The sequence below is a fragment of the Anomaloglossus baeobatrachus genome, chromosome 4 (genome assembly GCF_048569485.1).
Source record: "Anomaloglossus baeobatrachus isolate aAnoBae1 chromosome 4, aAnoBae1.hap1, whole genome shotgun sequence".
Lineage (NCBI taxonomy): Eukaryota > Metazoa > Chordata > Amphibia > Anura > Aromobatidae > Anomaloglossus > Anomaloglossus baeobatrachus.
In genome coordinates, this window is record NC_134356.1 from 486,912,277 (window position 1) to 486,929,731 (window position 17,455).

Below are 17,455 nucleotides of genomic sequence, written 5' to 3' on the forward strand. Positions count from 1 at the left end.
GAAAGAGGCTCTGAAATGATGCTTCAGAATAGAGAAGTGTCCACTCTCCATTCATTCGCAATAGAACTGCTGGAAATAGCCAAATGCCGTACTTGCCATCTCTGACAGTTCCATAGCTCCTTGGTGTTGGTGCTGTGTGGTGGCCAATGTGGTTGTGGTTCTGCACCTGTGCGGTGGTGTAACCTGGAGTCATGGAAGCTCAACCTTCCAGTATAGGTGCTGTGAGGCACCAGATTTATCACCCTGCACTTGCGCCATCACTGCATGGTGGTTGGTAAATGGCACCGTACCTTTAAGGTCATAAACCCCCTAAGAAAGTGTTTCTCAACTCCAGTCCTCAAGACCCAACAACAGATCATCTTTTCAGGTTTTCATCAATATTAAACAGGGACTAATTCCATCACTTGTGCAAAATTAAGGAAATCCTGAAAACCTGATTGAGGAAAACCTGAAAACATGATTTGTTGGTGGGTCTTGAGGACTGGAGTTCAGAAACACTGCCCTAAGAGGTTCGCTGTAACATGGCAGTGGGCTTCACCCTGATCAAAATGTTAAACTAAAGGCCCCGTTACAAACAACGATATCGCTAACGAGATGTCGTTGGCATCACAGAATTTGTGACGCACATCTGGCCTCGTTAGCGACGTCGTTGCGTGTGACACATACGAGCGACCGCTAATGATGTAAAATACTCACCAAATTGTTGATTGTTGACAAGTCATCCATTTCCCAAATGTCATTGCTCGTGCAGGACGCAGGTTGTTCATCGTTCCTGAGGCAGCACACATCGCTACGTGTGACACCTCAGGAACGACGAACAACACCGTACCTGCGTCCTCCGGCAACGAGGTGGGCGTGACTTCCATGCGGCTGCTCTCTGCCCCTCCGCTTCAATTGGACGCCTGCCGTGTGACGTCGCTGTGACGCCGCACGAACCGCCCCCTTAGAAAAGAGGCAGTTCGCTGGCCACAGCGACGTCGCTAGGGCAGCGATTTGCCCGTGACGCACAAACGACGGGGGCGGGTGCTTTCACGGTGCTGCGTGTAAAGCCCCCTTAAGACCCCATGTTCAGTTTAATACACTTTTGCTTAGCCACAATAGATCAATATATCTATGGTACGTTTTGTATATGCAGTACATCTTTTTTACAGCTACAGTATAGACTTCGGCTTGGCTGTCCTGAGTGGAGTGCTGACACTGCTCTATTCTGATATGGCATTAAGGCTGGGGCCACACGGGATTACTGCGATCCCCATGCATGACACGGCTCACGCTGGCAGTACAGCAGAGCCGAGTGTCATGCGAGTGTCCCTGCGACTGAGGTCCGACCATGCAAGCGGACCTCAGCTGCGGGGGACGGGTCGGCTCTGAGGAGGTGAGGGCAGACGCTGTGGAGGGGAGGGAGGGATTTATCTCTCTCTCTCCTCCGTAGCCGGCTATTGCCATGCTCACTCTGCACTCGCGGTACACCGGTGTACGGCGGGTGCAGTGCGATCTTTCTCTCGCCCCATATACTTGAATGGGTGCGAGAGAAAGAGTCTCGCATTACAGTCGTAGCATGCTGCGATTGTTTTCTCGGTCCGATTAAGGCTGAGAAAATAATCGCTCATGTGCGCTGACACACAGGCTAATATTGATCCGAGTGGAATGCGATTTTTTTTATCGCACTCCACTCCCACCGATTTTCATGCCGTGTGTCTTAGGCCTTTGTGCACAATTCTAAGAATCAATGGAGGTTTGGTTTCAGCCTTTGGAACCCCACGGAAAAGAAAGTTATCACCTATCCCCTTGGAGACTTGATAATTTTCAATATCTGCCCTCTATTGATCTGAATATTGGCAGATGTGGCCACTATACAGTAGAGAGATCTCTGCTGTGCAGATTCGTAATTGTGCAGTTCTAGCCAACACCGAGTAGAGCTAATCGGTGAGGGTACCGGGTGTTACAGCCCCACCATTCAGACATTGATTATGATGATGAACTATTTAAAGGGTAGGTAATAAATGTGAAAGTTGTGGATAACCTCTGTGATATCTCTAAAGGTAGATACAGTAGCGCTTTTTTTAGGTAAGTCTTCCTTAAATAACTGGTTGCTGAGAAAAGTCTCAGATTCTTGGTAAAAAAAAAAAATAGCATGCACCATCATTTGTCATTCTTTTTTTTTTTCCAGTTTTCACTTAAATCTGGTTTAGGGCTCATTCAGAGAACAATTCCGTTTGTCCTGGGCAGTTCCTTTTTCTATTTTTTTTTTTTTTGCGGCACTTCCGTGTGCCATCAGTTCCTACAAAAAACACATCGGAGTCTGTATGCCCGTTCCGTTATTATAGAACAAGTCCTATTCTGTTACGTAATTGTGGTCCGTGACTCAATACAAGTCAATGGGTCCGCAAAATCCCTGGAAGCCACATGGAAGCACTTCCGTGTGGCTTCCGTCGGGTGCCCCTGTTGTCTGTGTCCCACTCCCGCATCAGCCCCACAACTGCTCACACAGCAATGAGTCAGTAGTGAGCAAGCAGCTGAGGGGATGACGAGCGCTGCCATCAAGAGGTTAGCAAATTTCATTGCTTACTATGATGAAGTCCGCTGAACTTGTATAGTCAGAGCTTGTCACTGACTTCCATGCCTGCAGCGATATCATCTGAAGTCTTGCAGAAACTTATGACGTCACCGCTAGTCACAGTTTCAGTCCACTCACGAGATTTGAGGTGAGATCGCTGTTGGCATGGAACGGAGTGATAAGCGCTCACGTCACGGGTTCAAAGGCCTTCATCACTGCAGGTAATGTACCTAGCTAATCTCATGACATCGGCACTCGTCATGCCCTGCGATGACCTGGCCTGACCTAATGATGTTAGCTCAGGTCAGTGCACTGCTCTCCCAGCCAATGGGGAACATTCTGTTCTTCATTGACTGAGACAGTGACTATGGATCGTCGTGGGAACCCCTTATTGGATTATGCCGGACCTGGATTTGATTTTTCTTTCCAATAAATTGGTCAAAGAGCAAATGTGTTGGGGAGTGTTTTTTTTTAAATAAAAACGTGTATGTTGTCTATATTTTTTTATTACTGACTGGGTTGGTGATGTTGGGTATCTGATAAACGCCGTGACATCACTAACCCCAGGACTTGATGCCAGGTGACATTACACAGCTGGCATTAACCCATATATTACCCAGTTTGCCACCACACCAGGCCAACGGGATGAGCCGGGGTGAAGCGCCAGGATTGGCGCATCTAATGGATGCTATATCAGTGTGTGGGACCCGAATACACCTGCCGGAGGCAACCGGTCACTGGCAATTTAGTTTACCATTGGACTCTGTGTGCAATTCTTTGGAACTGTGAGTACACCATCCATCCCCGGTCCAACCCTGCATGACACTCTCCGCAGCCATTACTCCCGTTCACCCGGGCCCCGGAACTACACCTCCCCTATCCATGGAGGGGATTCCATCCTCCTGCCCCGCTCCATCAGCCCCGGGCGTCCCATCACCAGGCAGCGGCGGTGCAACCAACTCTCACTGCAAACCACGGGTGGTGTCACTGCCAAACTATTCCCCTGTAAATACCCCCTTCCTACGGTTGTGAGGATGGACGGCTGCACGAGCCCGGGTCCGGCTGCCACTCGAGCCACAGTAACGAGCCCGGATCCGAGCACCCGCCTGCAGTGGGCTGGCCCCCGTCCGCAACAACCCGAAAATGGCGTCACGAACAGGATACTTACCCCATCCACTAACCTGGGAGAAGTGCGCCTTTTCTGAACTGTCAACCTGTGAAACGTTGAAATTTTCAGACTGCCGCCATCTTGCCCGCCATATTTGGTGCCAAAAACAACAACTTCGCCATCTTCTTCCCTGAAAAGAGCGCGAGTCCTAAGCCCCGCCCCCTAAGAACGCGGGTGGAACCCGGTGATCCCCAGAGCAGGAAGTTGAGAAAAGGACAGTGGGTCTCGCGAGATTGCTGTTGAAAACCAAGGGGGAGGGCAGGAAAAAAGAGAATTTTGTTTACTTACCGTAAATTCTTTTTCTTATAGTTCCGTATTGAGAGACCCAGACATTGGGTGTATAGCTTCTGCCTCCGGAGAACACACAAAGTACTACACTAAAAAGTGTAGCTCCTCCCTCTGAGCATATACACCCCCTGGATAACCAGATCTAGCCAGTTTAGTGCAAAAGCTGGAGAATAGCCACCCACAAGTAAAGACAGAGCAAGAACCAGAACAACCGGAGACTCTGTCCACGACAACAGCCAGTGATAACACGCGGAACAAGAAACTGCCAACAGGCAACAGGGAGGGTGCTGGGTCTCCCAATACGGAACTATAAGAAAAAGAATTTACGGTAAGTAAACAAAATTCTCTTTTTCTTTATCGTTCCTATTGGAGACCCAGACATTGGGACGTCTCAAAGCAGTCCATGGGTGGGAATAAACAGAAAAACTGAGAAGTAGGCGGAGCCTAACTTCACAAATGGGCGACAGCCGCCTGAAGGATGCGTCTGCCCAAGCTCGCATTGCCGAAGCATGAGCATGCACTTGGTAGTGCTTTGAAAAGGTATGCAGGCTAGTCCAAGTGGCAGCCTGACAGACCTGCTGAGCCGTAGCCTGGTGCCTGAAAGCCCAAGAGGCACCGACAGCTCTGGTCGAGTGTGCCTTGATCCCCGGCGGGGGAGGCACCCGAGTACACTGGTAGGCATCGGAAATGGCCAACCTAATCCAACAAGCTAAGGTCGGCTTAGAAGCCGAGAGGCCCTTACGCCGACCTGTGGTTAGCACAAAAAGAGAGGTGCACCGCCTAAGAACAGCGGTGCGAGACACATAGATCCGGAGCGCCCGCACCAGATCCAGAGTATGCAACGCTTTTTCAAAGCGATGAACAGGAGCCGGACAAAAAGGAAGGCAGGGAAATGTCCTGGTTAAGGTGGAAAGGAGAAACCACCTTAGGGAGAAAGTCCGGAGTCGGACGGAGAACCACCTTGGTCTTGATGAAAAACCAAAAAAGGTGACTCCGAAGAGAGCGCAGCCAAATCAGAGACTCTCCTGAGGGAAGTTATGGCCACTAGAAAGACCACTTTCTGTGAAAGACGAAACAAAGAAACCTCCCTAAGAGGCTCAAAGGGGGGTTTCTGCAAGGCCGTGAGGACCAAATTGAGGTCCAAGGGATCCAAGGGCCGCCAGTAAGGCGGAATGATGTGAGACGCGCCCTGCATGAAGGTGCGGACCTGAGCCAGCCGGGCGATACGCCGCTGGAACAGCACTGACAGAGCCGAGACTTGTCCCTTGAGGGAATTGAGGGATAGTCTTAGCTGCAGACCGGACTGTAGAAAGGACAGAAGGGTCGGCAAGGAAAAAGGCCAAGGAGCATGGCCGGAAGAGCGACACCAGGACAGGAAAATTCTCCAGATCCTGTGATAGATTTTGGCCGAGGAAGACTTCCGAGCCCGAGTCATAGTGGAGATGACTTCAGGAGGAATACCAGAAGCCATCAAGATCCAGGACTCAAGAGCCACGCCGTCAATCTGAGAGCCGCAGAATTCTGGCGGAAAAACGGACCTTGTGAGAGAAGGTCTGGACGGTCCGGAAGATGCCACGGCACCTCTACGGACAGATGGAGCAGGTCTGGGTACCAAGCTCGCCTGGGCCAGTCCGGAGCAATGAGGATGACCCGACGGCCCTCCATTCTGATCTTGCGCAGAACTCTGGGCAAGAGAGCTAGAGGGGGAAACATGTAGGACAGACGAAACTGGGACCAATCTTGAACCAGAGTGTCCGCTGCAAAGGCCTGAGGATCGTGGGAGCGAGCCACGTAAATCGGAACCTTATTGTTGTGCCGGGATGCCATTAGATCCACTTCCGGAGTGCCTTACTTGCGGCAGATTGACTGAAACACTGCCGGATGCAGGGACCACTCGCCACTGTCCACGGTTTGACGGCTGAGATAATCTGCTTCCCGGTTTTCCACGCCTGGGATGTGGACTGCGGATATGGTGGACTTGGAGTCCTCCGTCCATTGAAGGATGCGTTGAACCTCCAACATTGCCAGGCGGCTGCGTGTCCCGCCTTGGTGATTGATGTAGGCAACCGCTGTCGCGTTGTCTGACTGGACTCGGATGTGCTTGCCCGCCAACAGGTGGTGAAAGGCTAGGAGAGCTAGAAGCAGAGCTCTGGTTTCCAGCACATTGATCGAGAGGGCTGATTCGGACGGAGTCCAAGTGCCCTGCGCTCGGTGGTGGAGACATACCGCTCCCCAGCCGGATAGACTGGCATCCGTGGTGAGGATCACCCAGGACGGGGCCAGGAAAGAGTGCCCCTGAGACAGAAAGAGGGGCCAAAGCCACCACTGAAGGGAGCCCCTGGTCTGTGGCGACAGAGCCACTAGCCTGTGCAAGGAGGAAGTCCGCTTGTCCCAACAGCGGAGAATGTCCAGCTGCAGAGGACGCAGATGGAACTGGGCAAAGGGAACAGCCTCCATTGACGCCACCATCTGACCCAGCACCTGCATTAGGTGCCTGATGGAATGACGGCGGGGCCTCAGCAGAGAGCGCACCGCCAGATGGAGGGACTGCTGTTTGACTAAGGGCAGCTTCACAAGTGCCGGCAGAGTCTCGAACTGCATCCCTAGGTACGTGAGCCTCTGGGTCGGAGTCAGAGTGGATTTGGGCAGATTGGCAAGCCACCCGAATTGGGCTAGAGTGGCAAGAGTGAACGAGACACTCCGCTGACAGTCTGCGCTGGATGAAGCCTTGACTAGAAGGTCGTCCAGGTAAGGAATCACTGCCAACCCCTGGAGGTGCAGAACCGCAACCACTGCTGCCATGACCTTGGTGAATACTCGAGGGGCCGTGTCTAACCCGAAGGGGAGAGCCACGAATTGGAAATGTTCCTCTCCGATTGCAAAACGTAGCCAACGCTGGTGTGAAACTGCAATTGGCACATGCAGATAGGCATCTCTGATGTCGATGGATGCCAGGAAATCTCCTTGGGTCATTGAGGCAATGACTGATCGCAGAGACTCCATGCGAAAATGCCGCACCTGAACATGCTTGTTGAGAAGCTTGAGATCCAGGATGGGCCGGAAGGAACCGTCCTTTTTGGGGACTAGGAAGAGATTTGAGTAGAAACCTCTGAACCGTTCCCGGGCGGGAACCGGTACAATTACTCCGTTGGCCTGCAAGGATGCCACGGCCTGAGAGAAGGCGGCGGCCTTGGATCAGGGGGGAGTTGACAGAAAAAATCTGTTTGGCGGGCTGGAAGAGAATTCTATCCTGTAGCCGTGGGAGATGATATCCCGCACCCACTGATCGGAGACGTGTTGAAACCACACGTCGCCAAAGTGGGACAGCCTGCCACCGACTAAGGACGTTGCTGGCGCGGCCAGATAGTCAAGAGGAGGCTGCCTTAGTGGCAGCAGCTCCTGCGGTCTTCTGTGGGCGCGCCTTTGTGCGCCAGTTGGATTTTTGGTCCTTGGCTGAGTTAGTGGACGAGGCCGAGGGCTTAGAGGATGACCAGTTGGAGGAACGAAAGGAACGAAACCTCGACTGGTTCCTGCCCTGGGCAGGTTTCCTGGTTTTAGTTTGTGGCATGGAAGTACTCTTCCCGCCAGTAGCTTCCTTAATAATTTCATCCAGTTGTTCACCGAATAGCCTGGATCCAGCAAAAGGGAGCCCAGCAAGGTACTTCTTTGAAGAAGCATCTGCCTTCCACTCTCGAAGCCACAAGATCCTGCGGATAGCGAGGAAATTAGCCGAAGCCACCGCAGTGCGGTGAGAAGCCTCCAGCATGGCAGACATGGCATACGATGAAAAAGCTGAAGCTTGGGAAGTTAAGGCAACCATTTCGGGCATAGATTCCCTGGTGAGGGAATGCATCTCCTCTAGAGAAGCAGAGATGGCTTTGAGAGCCCACACTGCTGCAAAAGATGGGGAGAACGAGGCCCCTGCCGCCTCATATACAGATTTGGCCAGAAGGTCAACCTGGCGGTCAGTGGAATCCTTAAGAGAGGTGCCATCAGCCACTGATACAACTGTCCGGGCTGAGAGTCTAGACACCGGAGGGTCTACCTTTCGTGAATGAGCCCACTCCTTGACCACCTCAGGTGGAAAGGGAAAACGGTCATCAGAACCACGCTTTGGGAAGCGTTTGTCAGGACAAGTCCCATGCTTGGTCACAGTGGCCTGAAAACTGGAGTGGTTAAAGAACACACTCCTTGTCCTCTTAGGCAAGGTAAACTGGTGCTTTTCTGCCAGAGAGGGTTGCTCCTCTGATACTGGCGGATTGAGGTCCAGTACAGAATTAATGGACGCAATCAAATCACTAACATCTAAGTCACTTTCGGACAGATCAATGGGGCACATGGAGGTAGCCTCCGAGCCCCCAGTAACGGCATCCTCCTCGTCCTGCGAGTCAGCTCTTGAATTAGAGCCGCGGGACGAGGAAGGAGAGGGAGCCCTCCGTCTCCTTTTAGGAGGACGGGGTCTGGGACCAGATGAAGAATCCTCTGTGAGCTCCGCTGAGAGAGCCCTAGCAGCAGAGGTGCCCTGAGAAGGGGGCTGATGCATGTTCAGCAAAGTCCGGGACAGCTGTCGGCAAAAGACTGGGAGATTGACCTAGAGAAGGATTCTACCCAAGCCGGGGATTCAGCCACCGGAGCCGGAGCAGCCGGAGGGACCACTGTGGGTGCGATTCCAGGCTGAGGCATTGTCAGGTTAGAGCAGGCATCACAATGTGGATATGTGTTCGGTTCAGGCAGCACGAGCTTACATGCAGTGCATACTGAGTACAGCCTTGCAGCCTTGCTCCTCGTGTGAGACATGCTGCTGGAGTGGGGGCTCTGAGCCAGAATGACCCCCAGAGAGTATATAAGAAGGTTCACAACCGGAGGTTGTGGCTTACCAGACCGTTTGTGTGCCCTCCAGATCCCACAGCCCGGACCCCCAAGCAGCTTAGCAGGGATGCTGCAGCCAGCGCCGATCGCAGAGAGAAATGCTGATAAAATGGCGCCGGAGCGAGGAGAGGGGGCGGGACCTGCTCTGAGAGCGGGATCTGGAGGGCCAAGGAGATTTACAGGGGAGGGGACATGTACTCAGAGAGGAGTGTCCCTCCCCTGTGCCGAACGGCCGCTGGGCGGAGCCGCACTGTCCCTCTGCATGATTGACATGCGAGGGCAGTGAAAACGAAAGTAGGCCTCCGGCGAAGCCGGGGCCTAAATTTGAGCGATGCGGCCGGCGCGCAGGCACCATCGGCGCGGTTCTCAGGCGACAACCAGAGAACCGGCCGGAAATGTCAGCAAAGTTACACAGCACACTCTCCCACCATAATATAAACGTCTCAGGTACTTAGCTTGCTGAGACGCAGGGTTCCAAGTCCCTGGAGATGAGTGCTCCGTCCAGCAGGATCCTGAAGGGCTGTGGATGGAGACCGGTCTCCTGCAAAGCATGGAGAACCGTGCTGGCTCCCACTCTAAGCCAGAGCCCGAGGGATGATGAAGGAGCGCGGCATGTAAGGCTCCAGCCCTGGAATCAACCTTAACAACACCGCCGACACAGTGGGGTGAGAAGGGACATGCCGGGGGTCCAGACTTTGACCCGCTTTTCTTCAAAATCTTTCCAAAAATAAAAAATCAGATGAGAATGCATGTGTGGATGTATGCCTCCTGAACACAAAGCAATGAACTGGCTAGATCTGGTTATCCAGGGGGTGTATATGCTCAGAGGGAGGAGCTACACTTTTTAGTGTAGTACTTTGTGTGTCCTCCGGAGGCAGAAGCTATACACCCAATGTCTGGGTCTCCCATAGGAACGATAACGAAAGCGGCATGTGACCAGAGAAGATAAAGTGCAGGGACACCAGGACTCTGCAGAAACCCGTTCCTGGACACCAAGCGGCAAGATGTCTCAGCAGCCTGGCAAGCAGCGCACGGAGAGTCCCGTTCCCGGAACCGCAGAGTGGATTGAGGAACAGACGGAGAGGATGTGCCGGAGGATCCGGGCCCAATCCTACTTCATCTTGGCGAGGTGGACGACGGAGATGAAGGGCTTGGCTGCAGCTGTCCGGGCGCGCGAGATGGTGATGGCCTCGGAGGAGCGGGTAAGCAGTGACCCACGCCCCATGTTACCCAGGAACCGGCCGGCACGGCTGAGGGGCCCGGCCTGCCCCCGTCCGCCATGTTGCCTCCCTCGTCGCCCGTGTCCGCAGCCAACGCCCCGACCGACCCGTTACCTCGTCCTGTGGCAGCGGAACCCGTAACATCTGAGGAGGAGGACCCAGTAACTGGGACCTTGGGCCTTGCTTGCACCACCGCCTCGGTACCCATCCCTGCCCCGAGCCAGGCCACAACTCCGATGACGTCTTTCCCGGCCCTGAGTCAGGCCGCATCGGTGATGACGTAGGCTCCGGCAGTCCATCCGGCCGCAACGGAGGTGGAACCCGACCTAAAGTCTACCCCAGCTGTGGCACCAACCGCTCCTAAGCACCCCGTCCTGGCTGTGGAGCAGCCGGAGTGCACCTGCAGAGTGGCAGAGCAGGCCACTGATCGGTGGGGCCCATAGCAGTATGAGAGGCCAGTCGTAGCCGGCGCCGATGGCATCCGAGTGGGCCTGGCTCCTGAGCAGGAGGCAGAGCACGGAACCCGTTCCCCCTACTGGGAGCAGCAGCAGCTATGCCAAGAGATAGCTGCCAGAAAAAAGTGCAAGGCTGAGGTGCTTTCCCGCACCTACAAGGAGAAAGACTGCCTGCGTCAAGCTACCTTCCGGGTCTGGGGCCCGACGTACAGAGGACCGGTCCGTCACTTTGACCCCCAGAAAGGGTGTGTGTTCATCTATGAGCCGAGACTGGAGGCCGAAATATTCATGTCCCAGAGGGATGTGGCCCCTCACTTGCCGATTGGCCATCCAGACCGAAATCTGGAACCCGGGGACATGGTGAGCTATACCCGGCATTGTGGAGAGCGTTGTTTGTTTGCCCTCGACATAAAGAAGTGGGTCATGGTTGATGAAAAGCCATGCCTCGTCTCCCACCGTCACTTGTTTGAAAAAGAATGAATAGGTAGCAGATCCCGGCTACCCCCTTTCCTAGTTAAACCCAGCTTTTCCCCTGTTTTATGTTGATGGACCAAGGCCTCTGGACTGGTAGAGGCCACCCAAAAACTTTCTTGGGCCTTTGTACATAACCCCCATCTACCTTCTTGTTACCTCACCATCACGACTGCAAACACCCGCTGGAGAGGACTGGTTGGAGGAAGGGCCTGCGGTAGAGTCGGCCGATGCCCAGTCACCAGCAAAACCGGTGGCTAACCTCCAGGCCAGAGGGTTCCGGAACTTTGGGATCCTTTGGGGTGGACTGGTAGGTAAGGAACTTTTACCCGGACACTAACAGGAACTCGGGGCGGTGTGACATCAGTGTTAGCGGTGGCACCGGGGGTTCAGGTGTTTTGGGTGGCGGGTTGAAGGGAGAAGGAGATACAGTTTGCAACGTTTAAGTTGTGTGCCTCCCTAACAGGGATGAAATGTTCTAATGTTTTACATGTTATACCTTTTTACTACTTTTATAGATGCAGAAAAATAAACGTCAGTGGCTGGACAGCCCAAGGACGGGCTGTATTCTACCAAGGGGGAGTGTGACGCCCTGGCAAAACCAGGTTGTCACAGAGGTTGCACAAATCTCTCCGGTGCAAGACTCGATCCTCCTTGGCATACCAACACAAAACCCACACCCAGGTGCACAACACCAGTCAGTAAAGCCTAGTAACCCCAACATGACAATAGGGACACACCAGTGGGCGGGACCAGGCAGATGGAAATGCCCACTTAGGGGTCCTGAGGTGTTCTGGGAGGGAACAGGAGAGTTGAGTACTGACAGTTGAGGAGAGAGGAGTGTGGAGTGCCAGCGGAGTCGGGAGTTAGGGCCCCTGGACTACCGGACTACTGACTAGGTGGCAGACGGCAAGCAGGATCACAGGCGACGGAGATCTGGTCGCTGAAGACCTTAAGTGGACCAGGGTAGGATTGTAGCCCGCCGGTGCCGACTGCGGAAATCCGATCCGGAGGCCGTGCACAGTCGGGGTGCCTGGACCCTAGGGCGAGGAAGGTTTCAAGCCCCTTGTCAATTAACCAGCCGAAGACAAGGTTCCAGGCCTTGTTCCACAGTAAGCCCAGAGAGCGAAATGGAAGCCCAACGCGGGGGGATAGGGTGTCCGCCAGAACCCACAGAGATCCCAAGGGTCAGATTTCGCGGGCCACAGCTCCCAACATACAAAGTACCGGGATTGGACTTCCCCGTTACAAGCGGAGTTGTCCCATTGAAGACACAAACACTGAGTGCAGGAGGAAGGGACTCCTGTTTGCTAAATCAGGGTGTAGGACCCGAATACACCCGCCGGAGGCAACCGGTCACTGGGAATTTGGTTTACCACTGGATTCTGTGTGCAATTCTTTGGAACTATGAGTACACCATCCATCCCTGGTCCAACCCTGCATGACACACCGCAGCCATTACTCCCACTCACCCGGGCCCCGGGACTACACCTCCCCTACCCGTGGAGGGGATTCCATTCTGCTACCCCGCTCCATCAGCCCCGGGCGTCCTATCACCAAGCAGCGGCGGTACTACCAGGGGCGTAACGACAGCCCGTAGGGTTATAGGGGTCCGGCAGCCGCTCTGCAGAGACAGCTCCTCTCTGTAAGAGAGGAGATGCACTGTGTAGTGGCCGACTACCAGCAGGGGGCTGGCCTGTGAGTCAGGGGGGCCCGGTGCCAGTAGAGGGGCCCCTGACCTGGAGAGGTCCACCAGGCGTTTCTGACCTGCAGCAGAGCAGAAGTGCTCCTGCACAGAAGACGGCATCCATCCTGCCAGGACCAGCGATGATGTCATGCCCATGTGACTGTGTTGGAGGAGACACAGGTTTGCCGGGCAGAAAGCATCAGAAGATACTGATTCCTGAAGGAGATATGGACACATGATGACTGGTAATGAGTAAAGAGGGGACATGAGGGGGAGGGGGGGTGCAGGGTGAGTGGCATATGAGGGGTGCAGACTGTGACAGAAGGATGTGAAGGGGTGCAGCGTGTTTGAGAGAGGGGTAAGTTGGGGTACAGACAGGGTGAGATATGTGGGACAGGGTGTGTGACATACGGGGGTGTAGTGTGTGTGCTATGGGGGGTGCAGGCTGTATAGGGAGCAGGGTGTGTGATATATGGGGGCAGGGGCGTAACTACCACGGTCGCAGGGGTCGGAAGGAGAAGAGAGGACTTGTTTTTTTTATTTTGCTGGCTGCATGACACATGGAGGCCCTGGGGGGGCTGGCTGCATGACATGTAGAGGCCCGGGGGAAGGAGCTGGCTGCATGACACATGGAGACCCTGGGGGGGCTGGCTGCATGACACATGGAGGCCCTGGGGGGCTGGCTGCATGAAACATGGAGGCTCTGGGGGAGGCTGGCTGCATGACACATGGAGGCCCTCGGGGAGCTGGCAGCATGACACATGGAGGCCCTGGGGGGGCTGGCTGCATGACACATGGAGGCCCTGGGGGGGCTGGCTGCATGACACATGGAGGCCCTGGGGGGGCTGGCTGCATGACACATGATGGCCCTGGGGGGGCTGGCTGCATGACACATGGAGGCCCGGGGGGGCTGGCTGCATGACACATGGAGGCCCAGGGGGGCTGGCTGCATGACACATGGAGGCCCGGGGGGTGCTGGTTGCATGACACATGGAGGCCCGGGGGGTGCTGGTTGCATGACACATGGAGGCCATCGGGGGGCTGGCTGCATGACACATGGAGGCCCTGGGGGGGGCTGGCTGCATGACACATGGAGGCCCTGGGGGGGGCTGGCTGCATGACACATGGAGGCCCTGGGGGGGGCTGACTGCATGACACATGGAGGCCCTGGGGGGGGGCTGACTGCATGACACATGGAGGCCCTGGGGGGGGCTGGCTGCATGACACATGGAGGCCCTGGGGGGGGCTGGCTGCATGACACATGGAGGCCCTGGGGGGGGCTGGCTGCATGACACATGGAGGCCCTGGGGGGGGCTGGCTGCATGACACATGGAGGCCCTGGGGGGGCTGGCTGCATGACACATGGAGGCCCTGGGGGGGGCTGGCTGCATGACACATGGAGGCCCTCGGGGGGCTGGCTGCATGAAACATGGAGGCCCTGAGGGGGCTGGCTGCATGATACATGGAGGCCCGGGGGGGCTGGCTGCATGACACATGGAGGCCCTGGGGGGGCTGGCTGCATGACACATGGAAGCCCTGGGGGAGCTGGCTGCATGACACATGGAAGCCCTGGGGGAGCTGGCTGCATGACACATGGAAGCCCTGGGGGAGCTGGCTGCATGACACATGGAGGCCCTGGGGGAGCTGGCTGCATGACAAATGGAGGCCCTGGGGGGCTGACTGCATGACACATAGAAGCCCTGGGGGGGCTGGCTGCATGATACATAGAGGACCTGGGGTAGTTGGCTGCATGATACATGGAGGTCTATGGGACAGCATAATAAACATGAAGGCCATATTATACATGGAGGAGTATAGGGCTTCATAATACAAAATGAAGGACACCTTATACATGGAATATAGGGGTGCATTATACATGGAGGAGTATGGGGCTGCATAATGCAATATGAAGATTTAGGCTATGTGCGCACGTTGCGTACAGTAACTGCAGAATTTTCTGCAGCGATCTGAAGAGCACATGTGCGCTTCAAATCGCTGCAGAAAATGTCCGTAGAGAAAAAAAAAAAAAGCCGATTCCATGCGCTCTGCCTGCAGCTCTTCCCATAGACAGAGCAGGAGCTGCCAGCAAAGTGCACGGAAGAAGTGACATGTCACTTCTTGAACGCAGCGCTTCCGGCAGCAGCCGAAGCGCTGCGCTCTAAGACGCCACGTGCGCACGGCCCCTGCACAATCTCCATAGACTGTGCAGGGGACGCAGGACGCATGCAGTTACGCTGCGCTACAAAGCGCAGTGTAACTGCATGAATTACGCACACGTGCGCACATAGCCTTATGGAGCTGCATTATAATACATATAGAACTATGGGGGCTACATTATAATATATGGAGAACTATGGAGTCTACCATACACATGGACTAAGGGGGTGCATTATAAAACATGGAGGACTATGTGGTGCAGTATAAAATATGGAGAACTATGTGGTGAATTATAATATATGGAGGACTATGGGAAATGCATTCTAATACATGGAGGACTATGGGGGTGCAAGGGTTATGTGGGACCCTTTATACTATATGGAAGGCTATGTGGGTATTTGGAGAACTATATACTAGGGGGGACAAAGATACAAGCATGGGATGGAAATGTTTTGTGTTGAGATAAAAAGGCTCTTTCCCTCAGCACCCAGCTTTCCCAGGCTCTGCTATACGTCTTCTCTCAGCACCCAGCTTTCCCATGCTCTGATATGGAAAAGCTGGGTGCTGAGGGAAAGATGTATAGCAGAGCATGGGAAAGCTGGGTGCAGAGGACAAGATGGATATCAGATCATGGGAAAGCTGGGTGTTGATAGAGGGATTTCATATCATGGGAAACCTGGGTGCTGTGGCTAAAAGCCAAGTGCCAGCATGATTATCATGTACCCCAAGTGTCAGTGTCATTTTCCCGTACCCTAAGTGTCGGTGTACGTGGAGGGGGGCCCCGGTCCAAATTTTACACCAGGGCCCATAAAACTCTAGTTACACCACTGGGTGCTACCAACTCTCACCACAACTCACAGGTGGCATCACTGAAACTATTTTTCTGTAAATACCCCCTTCCTACGGTTGTGAGGACGGATGACTGCACGAGCCCGGGTCCGGCTGCCACTCGAGCCACAGTAACGAGCCCGGATCCGAGCACCCCCCTGCAGTGGGCTGGCCCCCATCCGCAACAATGACTCTTAAAACTGGTGTAGTAAAGTCAGAGTTTTTCTGCATGGTGTAGTGCCCAAAAATGTAATGACATGCTTTTGTTATGAAAGCTCAGCCATCATTGTGTTGCGGTTTGGCAGAAAGAGTCACAGCCTAGCGCTGACTGACATATTAGTAATTGATTAAAAGGTTACTTTTCTGCTAGAATTACACCACTTTTGTGGCATAAATTATAAAGTGGTGTAATTCTAACACAAGTAGCAATGTAATCCATGACTCCATGCACGATAGAGAATGAATGAACATGGCACATCTCAGTTATCCAGCGTTGTCACATATGTCAGGCACTGATTGTGGTAAATAGCTGAACACATCCATAGTGTATGGAAAGAATACCCTGCTTGTAAAATCATGGCGTATTCTCAAGTTTGGAAGTTATCCATTCCTGATCCCTGGGGGTCTAATAAGATAGCTGCAATCATGGATAAGGTATAAGTATACATCTGAGAATACATGAGCCAGTATACAGAGGACAGAGCCAACCATGAGGGGCAGAGGAAAAGACACTAATGTGCAGTCACTTGTTTACAAATATGAATGCAAAATACGAATCAAAATATCAAAACACTGAAACACTGCCATGTGGAAGTCTCAGGAGGGGGAAGAGGGCACCGAAAACTTTCTGCCTCTCTTCACTGTCATAGACAAGCTGAGGTGTAACTACACAAGCCTGCGCCATGTGTCACCCTATGGCCACACACAGTCATCCTCCGCTGCACAGCCATTACCTTTCACACAGAGCAGCACCATGTCCCTGGTCTGTGAGGAGCTGAGCTCACCCGTCTGCCCCTCTCCCTCCGTCTGCAGCACACTGTCTGTCACTGGAGGTGCAATGCGAGCTGGAAGCACTGCCGTGTCCCTCCCCTCCCATTGTATCAATACCTCTCCGGAGCTGCCCACATAGTAAACATGTATGTGACAGATCATGGAATCATGCTGCATGTGCTGATACAGGAGGAAGCTAATTACCGGCACAGTCCTGGACATGTCAGAGGGACTGCTCACACTCAGACACACCCTGTGTGGAGGAAATCCGAGGCAGGGCTGGACTGAGACCAAGGAGCAGCCCAGTCACACAAGTCCCACCAGCCTAGAACAATAACATATAATATTCACTTATAAAGCACCATTAATTCCACAGAGCTTTGTATACATCAGCATCACTGTCCTCATTGGAGCTCACAATCTAAATTCCCTATAACACCCATCACCCTCCCCCATCAGTGTAGTTTGCTTAAAGGAGTTGTCCAACATTAGCTTAACAAAAATGTTTCAGTTTATCTGTGCTGTATTGTCATATAAATCACACCTACATTGTTATTTTTTGTTTTCTAACTTTTGTTCCTCTTGAATTCCCCCTTTATTCTCTGCAGCTCTTGTTTACATTCAGCTCCAACAAACATGACCACTTCCTGTGCAAAACCTCAGTCAGAGCTGGCACCACCCAGCCTCAGTGTCCAGCCTCGCCCTCTGCCCGCCCCCTGCACACACATTCCCTGTCAGTATTCTTCCCCAGCACCTGACCTGGTA

General features: G+C 53.7%; 1 protein-coding gene across 1 annotated transcript in view; it reads right to left on the bottom strand.

The window, feature by feature from the left end:
• LOC142303905 (protein unc-13 homolog B-like) overlaps positions 1 to 16,821 on the bottom strand; it is a 246,707-nt gene extending 229,886 nt beyond the window's left edge. Inside the window, exon 1 of the mRNA XM_075345769.1 lies at positions 16,654 to 16,821. Coding sequence (XP_075201884.1) covers positions 16,654 to 16,675 — 22 coding nt within the window. The 5' untranslated portion in view covers positions 16,676 to 16,821. The remainder of the gene's footprint in view (positions 1 to 16,653) is intronic.
• Between the last annotated feature and the right edge of the window lie 634 nt (positions 16,822 to 17,455).